Source organism: Anolis carolinensis, chromosome 4 (genome assembly GCF_035594765.1).
Source record: "Anolis carolinensis isolate JA03-04 chromosome 4, rAnoCar3.1.pri, whole genome shotgun sequence".
Classification (NCBI taxonomy): domain Eukaryota; kingdom Metazoa; phylum Chordata; class Lepidosauria; order Squamata; family Dactyloidae; genus Anolis; species Anolis carolinensis.
This window is the reverse complement of record NC_085844.1, coordinates 114784519-114799691: the sequence shown is the minus strand read 5'-3', so window position 1 is coordinate 114799691 and position 15173 is coordinate 114784519. Positions and strand designations below refer to the sequence as shown.

The 15173-nt window shown below is 37.6% G+C and overlaps 1 protein-coding gene across 4 annotated transcripts in view; it reads right to left on the bottom strand.

Moving 5' to 3' along the window:
- Positions 1-1724: 1724 nt before the first annotated feature.
- The window catches only part of relch (RAB11 binding and LisH domain, coiled-coil and HEAT repeat containing), a 75698-nt gene continuing 62249 nt past the window's right edge, over positions 1725-15173 (bottom strand). For 3 of the 4 annotated variants that reach the window (XM_062977646.1, XM_062977648.1, XM_062977649.1), the window contains 7 exons: positions 14178-14260; positions 13316-13379; positions 10350-10488; positions 10132-10248; positions 7118-7206; positions 4696-4766; positions 1725-4441 (listed from right to left, as the gene is read on the bottom strand). In XM_062977646.1, coding sequence (XP_062833716.1) covers positions 4321-4441; positions 4696-4766; positions 7118-7206; positions 10132-10248; positions 10350-10488; positions 13316-13379; positions 14178-14260 — 684 coding nt within the window. In that variant the 3' untranslated portion in view covers positions 1725-4320. Of the gene's footprint in view, positions 4442-4695; positions 4767-7117; positions 7207-10131; positions 10249-10349; positions 10489-13315; positions 13380-13585; positions 13669-14177; positions 14261-15173 lie in introns of all 4 variants that reach the window. The other variant, XM_062977647.1, reaches the window with a different exon arrangement.

The window sequence follows — 15173 nt, the reverse complement described above, 5'->3', positions numbered from 1 at the left end:
TGTAGGTATGAGCTACTTAGCTACTAAAGTGGGGCTGGGCAGAATCTTAACACTAAAAGGCACACATATTTAAAATGCAAAATAGGGCTCCCATGGAGTGCAGAAACCCTTGCCACTTTTGGCTGACTTCCAAGATGGAGACTGTTTGCAGATAATGTGCTTAATAGAGGGTTCACCAAGAGGCCATACTCAATGAAGGGATGTATTTGTTTTAGCCTATGGAGCAATATTATAAACATGCCAACTTCTTTTTACAGAACTACAGTATAGTCCCACTTATCCAACATAAACGGGCCGGCAGAACATTGGATAAGTGAAAATCTTGGATAATAAAGAGGGATTAAGAAAAAACGCCTATTAAACATAAAATTACATTATGATTTTACAAATTAAGCACCAAAACATAATGTTTAGAAGAAATTGATAGAAAAAGCAGTTCAATACACAGTAATGTTATGTAATAATTACTGTAATTACGAATTTAGCACCAAACATTGCAACATTTACTACAAAAACAATGACTACTAAAAAGCAGACTGCCTTCGATAATACAGAACCTTGGATAAGGGAAGCTTGGATAAATAAGACTCTACTATAGTCAAATGCTGAGGATGTGCATAATGTAATGGCTGCTCAAAATATGCAAAGAAACTTTGAATGGCTGATCAAAATGTAAGGACAGGTATGATATCTGGACATTTTCAGATGTTTTCAAATGATTTAGCTCAAGTTCTGTAAGTTACAGCCAGGGTGCTGTACTGAGACAAGTATCGGCTGCTCTGACAACATACTCCAGGGAAAGATGGGGAATGCCATCCTATTGATGTTCCTAAATCTCTCAGTGGCTTTTGATACCATTGATCACAGTATCTTAGCGGGCCATTTCTGGCAGATGAAAGTAAGAGGCAGTGGTTGTTTCCGAGAGCGCCATTAGGGGTGACCGGTCGACCGCCGCCCGTAGGGGTGACCAATCGACCGCCGGTCGTAGGGGTGCTCGGTCGACCGCCGCCCGTAGGGGTGACCGGTCGACCGCCGCCCGTAGGGGTGCCCGGTCGACCGCCGCCCATAGGGGTGACCGGTCGACCGCCGCCCGTAGGGGTGCCCGGTCGATCACCGCCCGTAGGGGTGCCCGGTCGACCGCCACCCGTAGGGGTGACCGATCGACCGCCGCCCGTAGGGGTGACCGGTCGACCGCCACCCGTAGGGGTGCTCGGTTGACCGCCGATCGTAGGGATATCCGGTTGAACGCTGCCCGTACCGGTGACCAGTTGACCGCCGCCCGTAGGGGTGCCCGGTCGACCGCCGCCCATAGGGGTGACCAGTCGACTGCCGCCCGTAGATTGTTTTAACTGTTTTAACTGTTTTTAATTTAAAAACTATTTAATACATTTTCAGTCTTCTGTAATTAATTATTGTTTCAAGTTGATTTTTTATTAGTCACCCTGAAATCTTCAGATATAGGTCACTGTAATAATTTGAAGAGAGAGCAGATTATCCTGTCACTGTTGAGCACCTGAAGAACTGGTGGGATATAATTAAAGGGGATTTGTCTAGTACTCATTCCCCCAAACATGCTTCAAATACATGCTGCTCAATTTATCATAAATTAAAAATTGTCAGAAAATTCAGTGAAGTGGGCTGTAAGAAGAGAGATCACATGTCAAGCAACAGTTGTTGAAACACCACTGACTAGGCTTGAGTCCTTAAAAAACATACAAAGCCAGTATGCAAAACCTTTTATTTCACTCAAGAAAGGACAAGAGAGTTAGCCACTGCTAATTCTTCAGGAATGCTGCCAGCATTTCATGATCTATTGGATCCTTGTCTGCAAGGATCGCACTTGCAACACAACTAGTGCAACTCATAGCAGTTGAAATAGGGAAGGAGCTGACCGATTCATCACCCAGGTTAAAATGTGAATGTATACAAACTGAGCCCTTTTTTTACATTGAAGATATAGGAATGTGAGTAAATTATTAATATCCCACAGGTAAACTGATTTTCTCTTCCCCAATTTAGTATTGCTATCACAATAATTATCTTATTTTTCATTTCAGTGAAGCTTCAAGGTATGTGACATGGGCTAGCAAGGTTTTTTAGGGATAATACTAGAATGTAATGGCTTAATGCATTGATAACTCTTACTGAGAGTTATCAATGCATCTTTCCTTTTGCATGAAATAGTAAAACTGGGCCTGTTCATAACACTATGTAACAAAAAATGAAAAAAATTGTTCCTGGTTTGAAAGTGCTATTTTCTCTTTAATTGTGCAGTACTTACTTCAAAAGTAGTTGTTATACACCAGAAACTTTGTTTTTTATCCTATTACCTGAAACTCAAAAGTTTGTATTTTTCCTTAATAAAAACATGCCATTTTTAATCTTTCAAAACAAGATTTTTGCATTTCCCCCATGTTTTTATGATAGAACCAATTAGGAAATTACATTTATAACCCAGGCACAAAAATCATGTTACATACACAATTTTTAGCAACCCTAGGATCCTAAATGTGCACCTTATGTCACTCCACATTGCCCTGCATCCTTCCCCAAGGAACTGGCATTTCAATGGAATGTTTATTTCTATATACTGTATTAAAAAAGAATATGAACGTATGTGAAGAAATTGCAATATTGTGGAATGGAATTTTTTATAATGTATTATGGGGAATTGTTTTGAGTTTAGACTCCAGATAGCCATGAAATTCTGGATTGTCTTGGAGCAATCTGGATTCTTGCTTTTAGAAAAATATTGCAAGGCTAAAACAGAAAACATGTGGCATGATTTAAAATTGCACTAGATCTTAATTTTATGGGGAAATCGGTGGCTTTTCAAGATTCTTATTTAAGAAGTTGTATGGTACAAAAGCCAGTGTAGTGCAACAGTTTGAGTGTTGGAATTATGATTCTGGAGACCAGGGTTCAATTCTCCACTTGGTCATGGAAATCCACTGGGTAACCATGCAGCCATGCCAGCCACACGACCTTGGAGGTGTCTATGGAGAACGCTGACTCTTCAGTTTAGAAATGGAGATGAGCACCAACCCCCAGAGTCAGACACGACTAAATGTCAGGGAAAACCTCTACCTTTATCCTAACCTTTAGCAAATCAGACATCACCAGGTCCAGAAAATTTTGTGATAGGTTCACCTTAGGGCTGCCTTAAATTGGAAAGGACTTAAAGGCATACAACAACAATTACATTTACCATATCACAGTTTGAACTGCCACCCAGGCCTATTCAAATTATTGCTTTTAATCATTGCAGCATCATATATCCACGGTTAAATACCACATACTTTTTGTCCTGTAAAGCTGATAGCTTGGTTTAAATGAGATTTTGGTCACATAGCCATTCCACATTTCCAAGATCCCAGTGATGGCACTTACTCCATGCACTGATCAATATGTACAGTGCCAGTACATCTGTGAAGTTGGGGTAGAGACAGTACACACTTGGAAGACAGAAGAAAATGAAAGTACCTGGATGAAGCACATATGTGGACAAGGGCTTGTTTAAGCATAGCAGCATCACATTTAATTCAATCCTAAATTGGAATTTCCACTAAAATTAGTGTGGCTTTCCTTCAAGTGCACATTCCCTCCTCCCTGTCCCATTTAGTGAAATGTTCTGTGTAGCAGAAGCTGATCAGCTGCTTCATAGACATCAAAATTACCAGGGCCTGCAAAAGATGCATCTCAAAGAACTGCTTTATCCATCGCTTTTAGAAGAATATGGTCCACAATAAGACTTGTAGTGTAAGCATTTCTGTAATACATTATATTCTCCATCTTCTCTGTAATTCAAATATACAATAACTTACAAAAAGCAATCCAAGAATCAGACTAGTGCTGGTGGCTCTTGCCTTTCATTTTAGAAACATTAAAAAATTCTGCATTACCTCTTATAACTTAAATACATAAGTATTCTGCACTTTATTTCATTGACTGCAACTTCAAATTTACATTATTTTAGGTACCATCATAACAGCTCCATTTATAATACAGATATCGGCCGAGAATCCATTGGGAAATAAAAAACTTCACTGTATATATATATATTTATATAAAAATTAGGCAGAAAAGACAAGAACACAGGACAGGGACTTGATACAGACTTAATTTAGTTTTATAATCAACCACATTTAACCCAATGTTAACAGATACATAGCAATATTTGAGAGCAGTGCAAATATCTTTGTAGGTTAGAGTAAAATCATACTACAAGAACATAAGACGGGGGAAAAGGCAAGTACTTCAAGTACAAGGAACAAGTCTCAATGAGGTCTTTCAGTGTTTACAAGGGCTTCCTATTCCAATTTATTTCTTCCTCTGGAATACGTTAGCCAGCATGGCTCCTGAGGTGGTCAACTGGCCCATTTTGTTCAAAAACTTGGTCTTGGTGTCTTCACTCACAAGGCTTGCTGCAATTGACATAGAACTGGGGAGGAAGGAAAAGGAAGTTAATACATGGCAACACTCATGAAAATGATTTTATTTGGTAACAAAAGCTTTTTTCAACCAATTCAACATAGTTTGTGGCAGCCATAAAAATAAAGTTTCTGGAATATAACAACTACTGTCAAAGTATGTACCACATAATTAAACAGGAAAAACCATATCAAACCAGGAACAGATTTTTATTTTTCAAATTTTGTTACATAGTGTAATGGGAAAGAAAATTCAACATTTTACCCTTGTGGTTCTTGGACGCTTCTATTTTCCACTTTCTGTTCACATTCTTTTATCATGGAGCTTAAAATAACCTGAAACATAGGAGAGCGCAAGTTCAAGTTCAAAGATTAAAAGGTTGAAATACATTTATGGTTTGTGATTGAATACGTTCTCAAAATGAATACAAAGGTCAAGATTTGATACCCTTTCTACAAAGCATAAATATATATCGTCAGAAGTATGCTGAACTGCACTCAGCCATACTGGAACAAACTATTAGCTCCTTACACACTAAGTCAAAAGTCAGAGAGATGGCTATGTGTATCCTTGCGGAAATATTTACTGCAACCTCCGAGGAAGGTTGCTCTAACAAAGAGTATAATTTTATGTTATTTTACTGTTAACCATAATATATTATTTTGAAAATAAACATTTGCAGAATCATATAATCATATTATTAAATATGTATGCAATACTGCATTACGCTTATATCCTGCCACTTTTATACTCCATACCAATTGCTCTACCATTGTCCACACGTATCTAAATTAATTATTTCTGGTATGATGAAATATTTTAAAGAATCCAGCTTGGTCCAGTCCAGTCTGTGGAATCTTTTTGCTTAGTTGCCAGGGAAAAAAAATTCAGGCTTGAGGGAAATTTATGTATTTATTTATTTATATTTATTTAATTTATATACCGCTCTTTTTCCCCAGGGGGAGAAATGGCTACAGTGTGCTTGTTGGTGGGCCTAGTGATTTTACAACCATATACTTTTATTCTTCAGAGAGACAGTAATGAAACTGTTCCTTTCTTCCATTCCAATTTCATTCCTGATCTACTGTAAGTGTGCTGTGACAAGTCCCTGATGGGGAACCGAATCAGAGTTGGAAGAGACCACAAGGGTCATCCAGTGCAACCTTCAGCCAATTAGGAATACTCAATCAAAGCATTCTTGACAGACAGATAGCCTCTGTTTAAAAACTCCAAATAAGTTATTTTTTTAATACACAGCATTTCACCATTCAGTGGCACTCTCTGTTTTCCAAGTTAATGTGGGTGTGACATGTTTGGCCATTGCCATGGAGCTTAAAAAGAACAGTTTCCTTAATGTTAAAAATTGTTTTCTTTTCTGTAGATGTGACGTGTCTATTGTGCTCTCACTGGTTTGCTGTACAGTCATCTTTATTTTTGCATGTCCTTCTGCCCAATACAAAGTGTGTGTTTGACATCAAGTTAGATAAGTCATGATTAGCACAGGCAACCATGGATTAGAAAACAACTGGGTTTCTGAAGTGTGAAATGTATGGTATGCTTCATTGTTTCATGTGTCCTTAATGGGCCAGTTATTGAGTAAATGGGAGCAAAGATGTGGAAACCTTTTAAACAAATGCCCAGAGATGATATTGCACATTTTTGAAATTTCCTCTAGGGCAAAAACTACGAACATGTGTCTATATATTTTATTTATTTACTTACTTACTATATTTCTACCTTGCTCTTCTCACCCCCGAAGGGGGCTCAGAGTGGCTGACGATTTGGCCACTTCAGTGCCACATTGCAAATACACAGTGTATAATAACGTCCAGAAATAAGATATAAATAAATGTTAATCATTAAAAACATTTAAAACCAATTATTGTGGAGACTCATCTATTAAATAGTATATTTCACTAAGCTCAGTCATCAGTGATAAACATGAGCCAGTGAGAAAATTAAGAGACGTCTCTACTAAATAAATAAATAAATAAATAAATAAATCTTTTCAATGGGAAGTCCTGAACTCGGGTACTGAGCACCAATAAAATAGTAGCAAAAATAGGGCTATTATGAAATATGAAAACCAGGGCTATTATGTTTCAGTTAACACCAAGATGTGCACAAGTACACTAAATCTATTAGAAAAAAAACCAAGGGGAAATTAAATTCTCAAAAGAGCATGGCCATTGGCCATAATGCCCTTCTCTTTATGAAAAATCAAAGAAAGCGAAATTGCTGATAGTTGAACTGATACCATCCAATTTACACCTGACTGCTTGTTGTTGGAAACGAGTACTTCAGTTGGTGGATCTCTGATTCTACAGTGCAGCTGTGTGACATTAGATTTTGCCTCTCTGTACTACAGGATGTAATCTAACAGGAAATAATCTGCCTTCATATATCTTTTATCAGACCACATTAATGTTTAACTAAATCCTCCTTTATCCCCAGTCAGGCATTAAAATTTTATTTCTTGTGATATTAGTTATATAAAACTGGATGCTGAATTGTTACATCTTTTCTCTTAAGGGACAACCATCTTAGTCTCTTATAGCTAAATAACAAGGAATTGTGTGGTACCTTTAAGACTCACAGATTTATTATATTAGAAGCATGGAGTACAAACTGTTCAGATTGGAGGACACACTTCTTTTGCCATCTTAAAACCACTTCCATTACTCACCTCATGTTCTGGTGAGAGAGTTTCCATGTCATTTCGTAAACACCTGAGTCCAGGTAAAAAGTGGTTGACCATTAAATCCTCAGAAATAACTAGAAGACAGGCAGTTAAGGTCTAACATGGAAATAAGTACTGGCTCTCACTTTCATTTCAAGTAAAAATTTGAAAATAATGTGCTAAAATCATGCATAATAATATGTAATACAGAACCTTCCCTTTGAAGACATATTCCCACTATTATCTCTGTACTTCTTGGGGGAAAATCACACAAAACCTATGTAATTATTGACAAATGCGGTGTATTTGCAATGTCAAAACAATTTCAGCAAGGCTTCATTATGAGCAAGGCAAACAACAATAGAAACATGTTCCTAACATAAAGCTTAAAATGAAGCACAAAAATATAACATTAGTTCTTGGTAGTAAATTAAATTGATGCTTAAATTTAACATTATTTGTAAGATGTTATTTTTCATACATCTAGTTAAATATTCATTAAAACCATGTAATACATGGGAAAGGGCAAAAACCCTCTGCATAATTCAAAATAGCACACAATTATCTGCCATTCTTCAAACTGTTACCTCTGCATTATCTTTTCAGACCTTGAGCACTATTCCTTTTCCCAGCAATGGCTGATACCTAGGCCATTACTTGTGCGTTTTCCTTCCCTATGTGAAATGAAGCTCAGGCTCCTTTTAATTGTAGTTCCTCTTTCTTTCTCATGAGCCTCTGAGACCTTTCCAGTTAAGGAGAAAGGAGAATTTTGTTTTGTACTCCTTTCACAGATTACTACCAAGAAAAACTTCTTTAACTCTATCTACTTTATAAAACTACAATTTGAGTGTATTCCAACATGTTCTCTAAATAATAGCGTTTCTATTGCATTTTTATATTTTAAAGCACAATATTAAAGCTTGCATATGGGAATTTAAAAATCTGAATTTACGGTGCTATTATTTGAAACAATACAGATCTAAAAAGTTTTGGCTACACTTTGTTGCCAGCCACAATGTATGTTTGCATTTTCCAGGCAGTGTGTAAAGTAGGTCCTCTTTTGATATTACATTAATTCAAAAACCAGGGAAACTGGGAATTATATTTTTTTGTTTTTGTCCCCAGCTCTGAAACTCGTTGTGGACTAAATCTTGCTGAGTTGGGTCTCTATTTTCTTGCTGCTGCAAAGCCTCAGTGTATTATCAGGATAAATCCTTGTTTTTGTGAAAATGGCAAAAACCAAAGACTCCCCCCCCCCCCAAATGTTACAGTGACCAGGTCAATATGGGTTCTGCTTTTCAACAATTGGTTTTAATATCAATGGTGAAACATGACAGCTACAATGCAATGACTTCTCTTTTTGTAAATGTTCTTGCCAGAAAGAGAGGTTGATAACTATCAAGAATGATAATTCTAAGAAGGCTAAAGGAGTAAATATCAACTTCTCATTTTCAGGAAGACTAAAAGATCAATCCATAACCACTGGAATGTCCCCAAACCAAGTTTCTTAAAGGTGGGAGTGGCTGCTCAAATTCTGCACAACTGCTTGATGAACAAAGCTGCTTGACTCTAAATTTATCTACAGTAGAGTCTCACTTATCCAACGTAAATGGGTTGGCAGAATGGTGAATAAGAGAAAATGTTGGATAATAAGGAGGGATTAAGGAAAAGCCTATTAAACATCAAATTACATTATGATTTTACATCATGTAAAACATCATGTTTTACAACAAATCGACAGAAAAAGCAGTTGACTACACAGTAACGTTATGTAGTGATTACTGTATTTAGGAATTTAGCACCAAAACATTGCAATGTATAGAAAAACATTGACTATAAAAACATTGGCTACTAACAAGTTGACTACAAATAAAGATAGAATTGCATAAAATGAACTTGCAGTAACAACATTGTTGGAAGTTAAATCTGTAAAAAGTTCAGTCCTTGCTGCCTAGAGAAATAGCTGTGGATCAGGACAGGAGGCAGACTGCATTGGATAATCCAGAACGTTGGATAAGCAAGACTACTGTACTTTGTAATAACTAAAAGCTTTACATACATCCCATCCAAAGACAATGTTTCTCTACATGCTTGCTGACACTGATCTAATCAAATGAACCTATTCTTGCTGTGCTCTCAATGTGTGAGTGTAACTGTAACACAATTAAATGCAGTTTTCCAACTGTTTTGAACTAACTGATTTTAATACTTTAAATCTCAACATCCTTGGAAAGAAAGAAACAATAAGGGACACCATTTTACTATGCTGTATAAAATATGATTTTTGTCCATGGGTTATTAATGTCATTTCCTAATTGGTTCTATTTTCTAACTGGTTCTATAATAAATAACATGGAAAAGGTTTATTAAACGGAAAACACTTTGTTTTCCTGCAGCACATGTTGCTATAGTTTTTCAATGAGAATCTCACAGAGTCTCAATTAATTTGACATACTTTGTGCTGGCGAGAAAAACGAAGTTTCTGGAGTGTAGCAATTACTTTCAAAGTAAGTACCACACATTTAATCAGGAAATAACACTTTCAAACCAGGAACAATTTTTTTTGGTGCAAATTTTGTTACCTAGTGTAATGCGACCCTGAGAATCCATGGATTCTGGTATCCATGACAGGTCCTGGAACCAAACTCCAACAGATACCAAGGTTCTACTGTAATAGTTTATCATTTCTACAGAGTGGAACGGATAAAAGGTTAAGGTCAAACACCTATAAGAGACAGGTAACGGCACTGTTGTCTGTGTTATCTATCAATGTGACGTCCATGTCAGCTCATTTTCAAGTGAAATGAATTTTGAGAGGAGCCATTTTGAAAGGACCTCAAAATAACTCACAGATTTCCTTTGTGGGATTTGAATTTGCAACTGAATGTATAACAAGGACTCCTTTTAGACCCCTTAGAGAGTCATCTGAGTTCTGATGGACTCATTACAGAAGTAAGATATGGCATTTTATACTATTTGTTGACATATTAAAAATACAGTTCAGAAATCAATAAGGATACAACAACAGGAGAGTGCACTGTAGGCCTCAAAGAGATGAGTGGCAATGTCCAGTCTTTTTGAATCCACAGACTGTTGGTTATTTACCAAGGCGAGTTTATGCAAATGTGGAATGACAACTGGAAAAAAAGATATGTGAAGTTATCAATGCTTTCAGATCAAGGTTTGAAAGAATAAACAATAATAATTAGGAGAAACAAGAAACACTTAGATAACTTACATTCATCTCTAAATCGTGGCTCAGCATTTGGTCCAACTCTACCAAAGGTTTTAATGATCTCTGTATGTAGAGAGTGTTGATCTTGATACTGGGGATCTTCCAAAAAAGAGGCCAACTGCATTTTAACCCTTTCCAACAGCTTAAGAGAAATGTAACAGAAATTACCAATACTTTAATGTATACAATAAGAAAAAAAATATCAGGAGCAACTTTAAATTATACAACACAGCTGTATATATACAGTAGAGTCTCACTTATCCAACACTCACTTATCCAACGTTCTGGATTATCCAACGCATTTTTGTAGTCAATGTTTTCAATATATTGTGATTTTTTGGTGCTAAATTCGTAAATACAGTAATTACTACGTAGCGTTACTGCATATTGAACTACTTTTTCTGTCAAATTTGTTGTATAACATGATGTTTTGGTGCTTAATTTGTAAAATCATAACCTAATTTGATGTTTAATAGGCTTTTCCTTAATCCCTCCTTATTATGCAACATATTCACTTATCCAACATTCTGCCGGCCCGTTTATGCTGGATAAGTGAGTGTTGTGACTGCGCCTTCGGGGATTATGGTTGATGGTGATGGGATCCGAAGAGGAAGAAAAAACCCTCGTGATGAGGGTTCACTGGAGGAGTTGCGCAGGAAGCGACTTAGAGAGCTATATGGGGGATCTTCTGAGGAAGATTCAGATGGGGAGTTTGGGGAAATGGATGCTGAGGAACAGGTGGTGGCTGGGGAAGTGGGCACTGAATGGGCACAGCCACCAGAGATGTCTGGGGATTTGGGGCCTATGGATACTACTGAACCTGGGGTTTCTGCAGGAGCTGATCCCACTTGGGATGCTTGGAGAAGGGAGGATGGTTCTTTAAGTGTTCATGGGGCTAAGTGTGGGCAGGATGATTGGGACTCCGATGAATTGCTAGGTACTCCAGATCCACGAGCTCTAGCTGTGTGGAGTTCGGACTCTGAGTAGATTTGGGACACCTGGTGTTTGGGTGTGAGTGTTTGGTCACCCAGGAGGAAGGGGAATAAAATGGGAATGTTTGGCCATTGCACTTTGCGTGTGGCAAGGTGTTGCTGAGGCGCCAGTGGGATCTCTGTGTTTCCGTGAAGACTGGACTTGGACTGTGATTCGGATCTGCTGATACCATCTGGCTTGGCTCTCGCTGTGTCTTATCGTGGACCTGGTTTGGATGACTGCACCCTCTTCGGACTTTGGATTGAATTTGACCTGGCTTCTGTCTACGCTCCCTGACTGACGACTACTCCCGGCTTCTGACTTCTGGAATTTGCTGCTGCCTCTCGACCTGACCTTGGATTCTCCTGACGACGGCTATTCATCATCCCTTTGAAGCTTCGGCTTTATCTGCACTGTGGAAGCAGTTTACTGCTCTTCTAGTTTGTTTGTTTTTAAGCCAGTTTGCCGTTTTTCTTTTGGGAACTGTCCCTTTAACTCCGCAGAGCCGGCTGTCTGTTTTCAGAAACGGTTTGGAGCTAAAAGAAGCTTTTGCACTTTCTGTTATACTCTGCAGCTTTTGGAAGGTTGCAAGCCTTTGTTTATTTTGCATGTTATCTTGCAGTCAACTCTATTTGTTTCTTCTAAGCTGAATTGAAGCGTCCTTAGTTTTTATTGAATGCCAGCATGGGAAAATAGCATGGCTTGTTTTTGTGTTATTTTTGACTTATCTTCAGAATAAACTCTGTTTTGTTTGTTAACTGGCGTCTGACTCTTGACAGTGAGACTCTACTGTAATGTGAATTTCAGTTTTTTGTCATCGCAAAAACTCTGGCTTTTAAAAATTAAGATTGTATAACCTATAAATCTTTTATAAATATCTTATTACAAATTTATAGCCATTCCAAAACCCATCTGTTCTTGACTGATACTCAGAATGGTCTTTTTCCAATTTCTTGACTCCAATTAAAATAAGGCAGCAATATTTCACACTTTATATGTGAAATGTGATTGCCTAGTAAAAAATGAAGTGTAGGCTATGAATTCTAATCAACCCTACTACTACTAATACTTAATCAAGAGCCGAATAAAAGTAAGACTCATTACCATGCCAAGACTAATACAGACTAATCCTCACAACTTCAAAATAAAAGTTGTGAGGATTAGTCTGTATTAGTTTGTATAACCCATGTGTATGTTTTTCTTATGTAGTCATCCAGAGAACTTCACCATATGGAACACCCTTTGCGATCACGGCTTTTGCCAGTAGGGAAAACAGAATAATAGCCAGAAATTATGGCAAAATCTATTCCAAGCATTTCTTTAAAGGGACATAGGGGAATGAAACCCATCTCCTGCAAACTGTGCTTTGGATAGATTAAGAATCAGTTGTCTAATCAGGCAGTCTCCGAGTTACAGACTTTCGACTTACATGTGATTCATAGAATGGGGGTGAGACAACAAGAAGTGAGAGAAATCTACCCCTAGGAAGGGAAATTCACTTCTGAAAGACTTATGGAAAAAAGGGGTCTCTATTGAAGCTTTATGAACAATTATTGTTTCCACGACAAGCCAAAAATTTCAAAATCTAGTCTCAGGGACAGAAAGTGAGGTGACGTCTTCTGAACAGGGGCACAGATAGCAAAACAAATATTACAGGTGTTAGTTAACCCTTCCCTATGCTATCCAAACTAAAAAACTAATTAAAAATGTCTGTTCTGACTTAAATACAAATTCAATTTAAGAATAAACCAATGAACCTATTTTGGCCGTAACCTGGGGACTACCTGTATTCAGTATTTGCCTATATTTGTGGGCAAGCAGGACATGTGCAATGGTAGTTTTACTACACTCACTACTTGCATTTGGTCAAGCCCTGTCATATATGGCTGTGTATGACCCTTGAAATAATTAAAATCATTAATATGTTTCAAACTCTTCCTTTAACTCTTTTCCTGAAAACAACTACTTGTATGTTAGATAATATGCAGATATCCTACCTCCCTCTGGGTAACTGTTTCCATGATGGTACCAAAGGCAGGAATTGTGGCTATTCTTACAGAGCTAGTGAGAAAAACAAAACAACAACAACAACAAATAAAACACCTTTAGCCATCAATTAAAAATGCAATTTCAAAATCAATATATTATTAATTTCTAGTAATGACAAGAGAGAGGCTAGATAGGTAGTATGCTCAAAATAATTTTAAAAAGGAGATAGATAAAAAAAGATAAAGAGGATTAACTCAAGTTTGCTAATAGAAACTCACAATTCAGGATCACTGGACAAGGTAACAAGGGCCGGAGCAACCCGCTTGTCAACTAAGGCTTCACTCATGCCTCGAAGAGTCAGCTGTAAACCAGTCAACATGCAATAAAATGGGTTTAAACTGAAAGATAATTTTGTTTGATGTGACTGAGGCTGGGCAAACAGAGTCACTGGCCTTTCTGAATTTAGTTACCCACACAGAGTATTAGCACTGTTAAAGGACTCTATTCATGCTTCAGCATTTACTGGCAATAACATGTTAGTGAGAGTAGCATCCCTCTTCAGCATGGAAGAAACAAGCATCAGTGTGCAGCCTTTGGAACATTTCTGGACGCTGAAATTATTATTGTAGCAAAATTTCAATTCAGAAAAAGAGCAACAGAAAAGTTGCAGTATTCCAAATATGACACTGATTTTACCAGTCAAGAGAACATGTATCTGTTGTTTATTAAGGATTTGTGACACTGTTGTTTTGAAAGCTAATCTTAGGTTTCATTATCAGAATATTTAAACACACACACACACACTTATGGTTTTATTTCTTGGCAGGTTGTAAGAGGGATGCTAGCTTTATAAGACAGTCAGAAACTTACATTTCAGGGTCACTGGAGAGAGTAATGAGAGCAGGAACCACTCTCTGAGCTACCAGAGTTTCATGGACCCCCTTCACCAACAGCTGAGTGGGCAGAGCAGAGGGGGGCCACAGATGACGCACGGAAAGAGTGAGCACAGTATCATGGGAAGAACAGCACAACCAAGAGGAAGAGAAACACAAAAATGCAAACCAAAATTAGAAGCCAATATCACTACGCTAAAAGTGCCCCTTTAATATAAACAGGCAGAAGGCACAATGAAAGCGCACGTGGCCCAAGCAGGCAGCACACACTAGACAAACTGTGGAGCTGTTAAAAAAAACAAGATAAAAAAAACTGATGGCATCCTGGGTATTAGTACTACAATTTAAAAAATCCTACATGGATTTCATCCTTAAAAGTCTCTGTTCTAGCCTTGTTATTCTACTTCAAGCAGGGATGTTCACATTTGCTATAATCAAAAATTGCTGTGTGGTTCGTGGGCAAAACCAAACATTATTTATGAGGCCTATACTAAAACGCCACTCAAGAAGTACAAACAATTCAGCAGGTTGGAAATTTCAAAACTTTCCCCATCCTTTTTTCCCTTCAACTTCCAGCCTGACAAAGAGTTCAGGACAACTTCTGTGAGATTTATTTAAATATTTTAAATAAGAGCATTACCAAACTCTTTTCTTTGTTCAGATACTTTCAAATGCAGGAAGGAAGGGGAAGGAGAGTCTTTTTAAACAATTGATTTCATGTGGCCAATAAATATCCCAACTGACAAGTAGTTCATATTATATGAAACCATATACAGTAGAGTCTCACTTATCCAACATTCGCTTATCCAACGTTCTGGATTATCCAACACAATTTGCCTCCCGCCCCGATCCACAGCTGTTTCTCTAGGCAGCAAGGATTGAACTTTTTATGGATTTAATTTCCAACAATGTTGCTACTGTATATTCATTTTATGCAATTATATCTTTATTTGTAGTCAATTTGTTAGTAGCC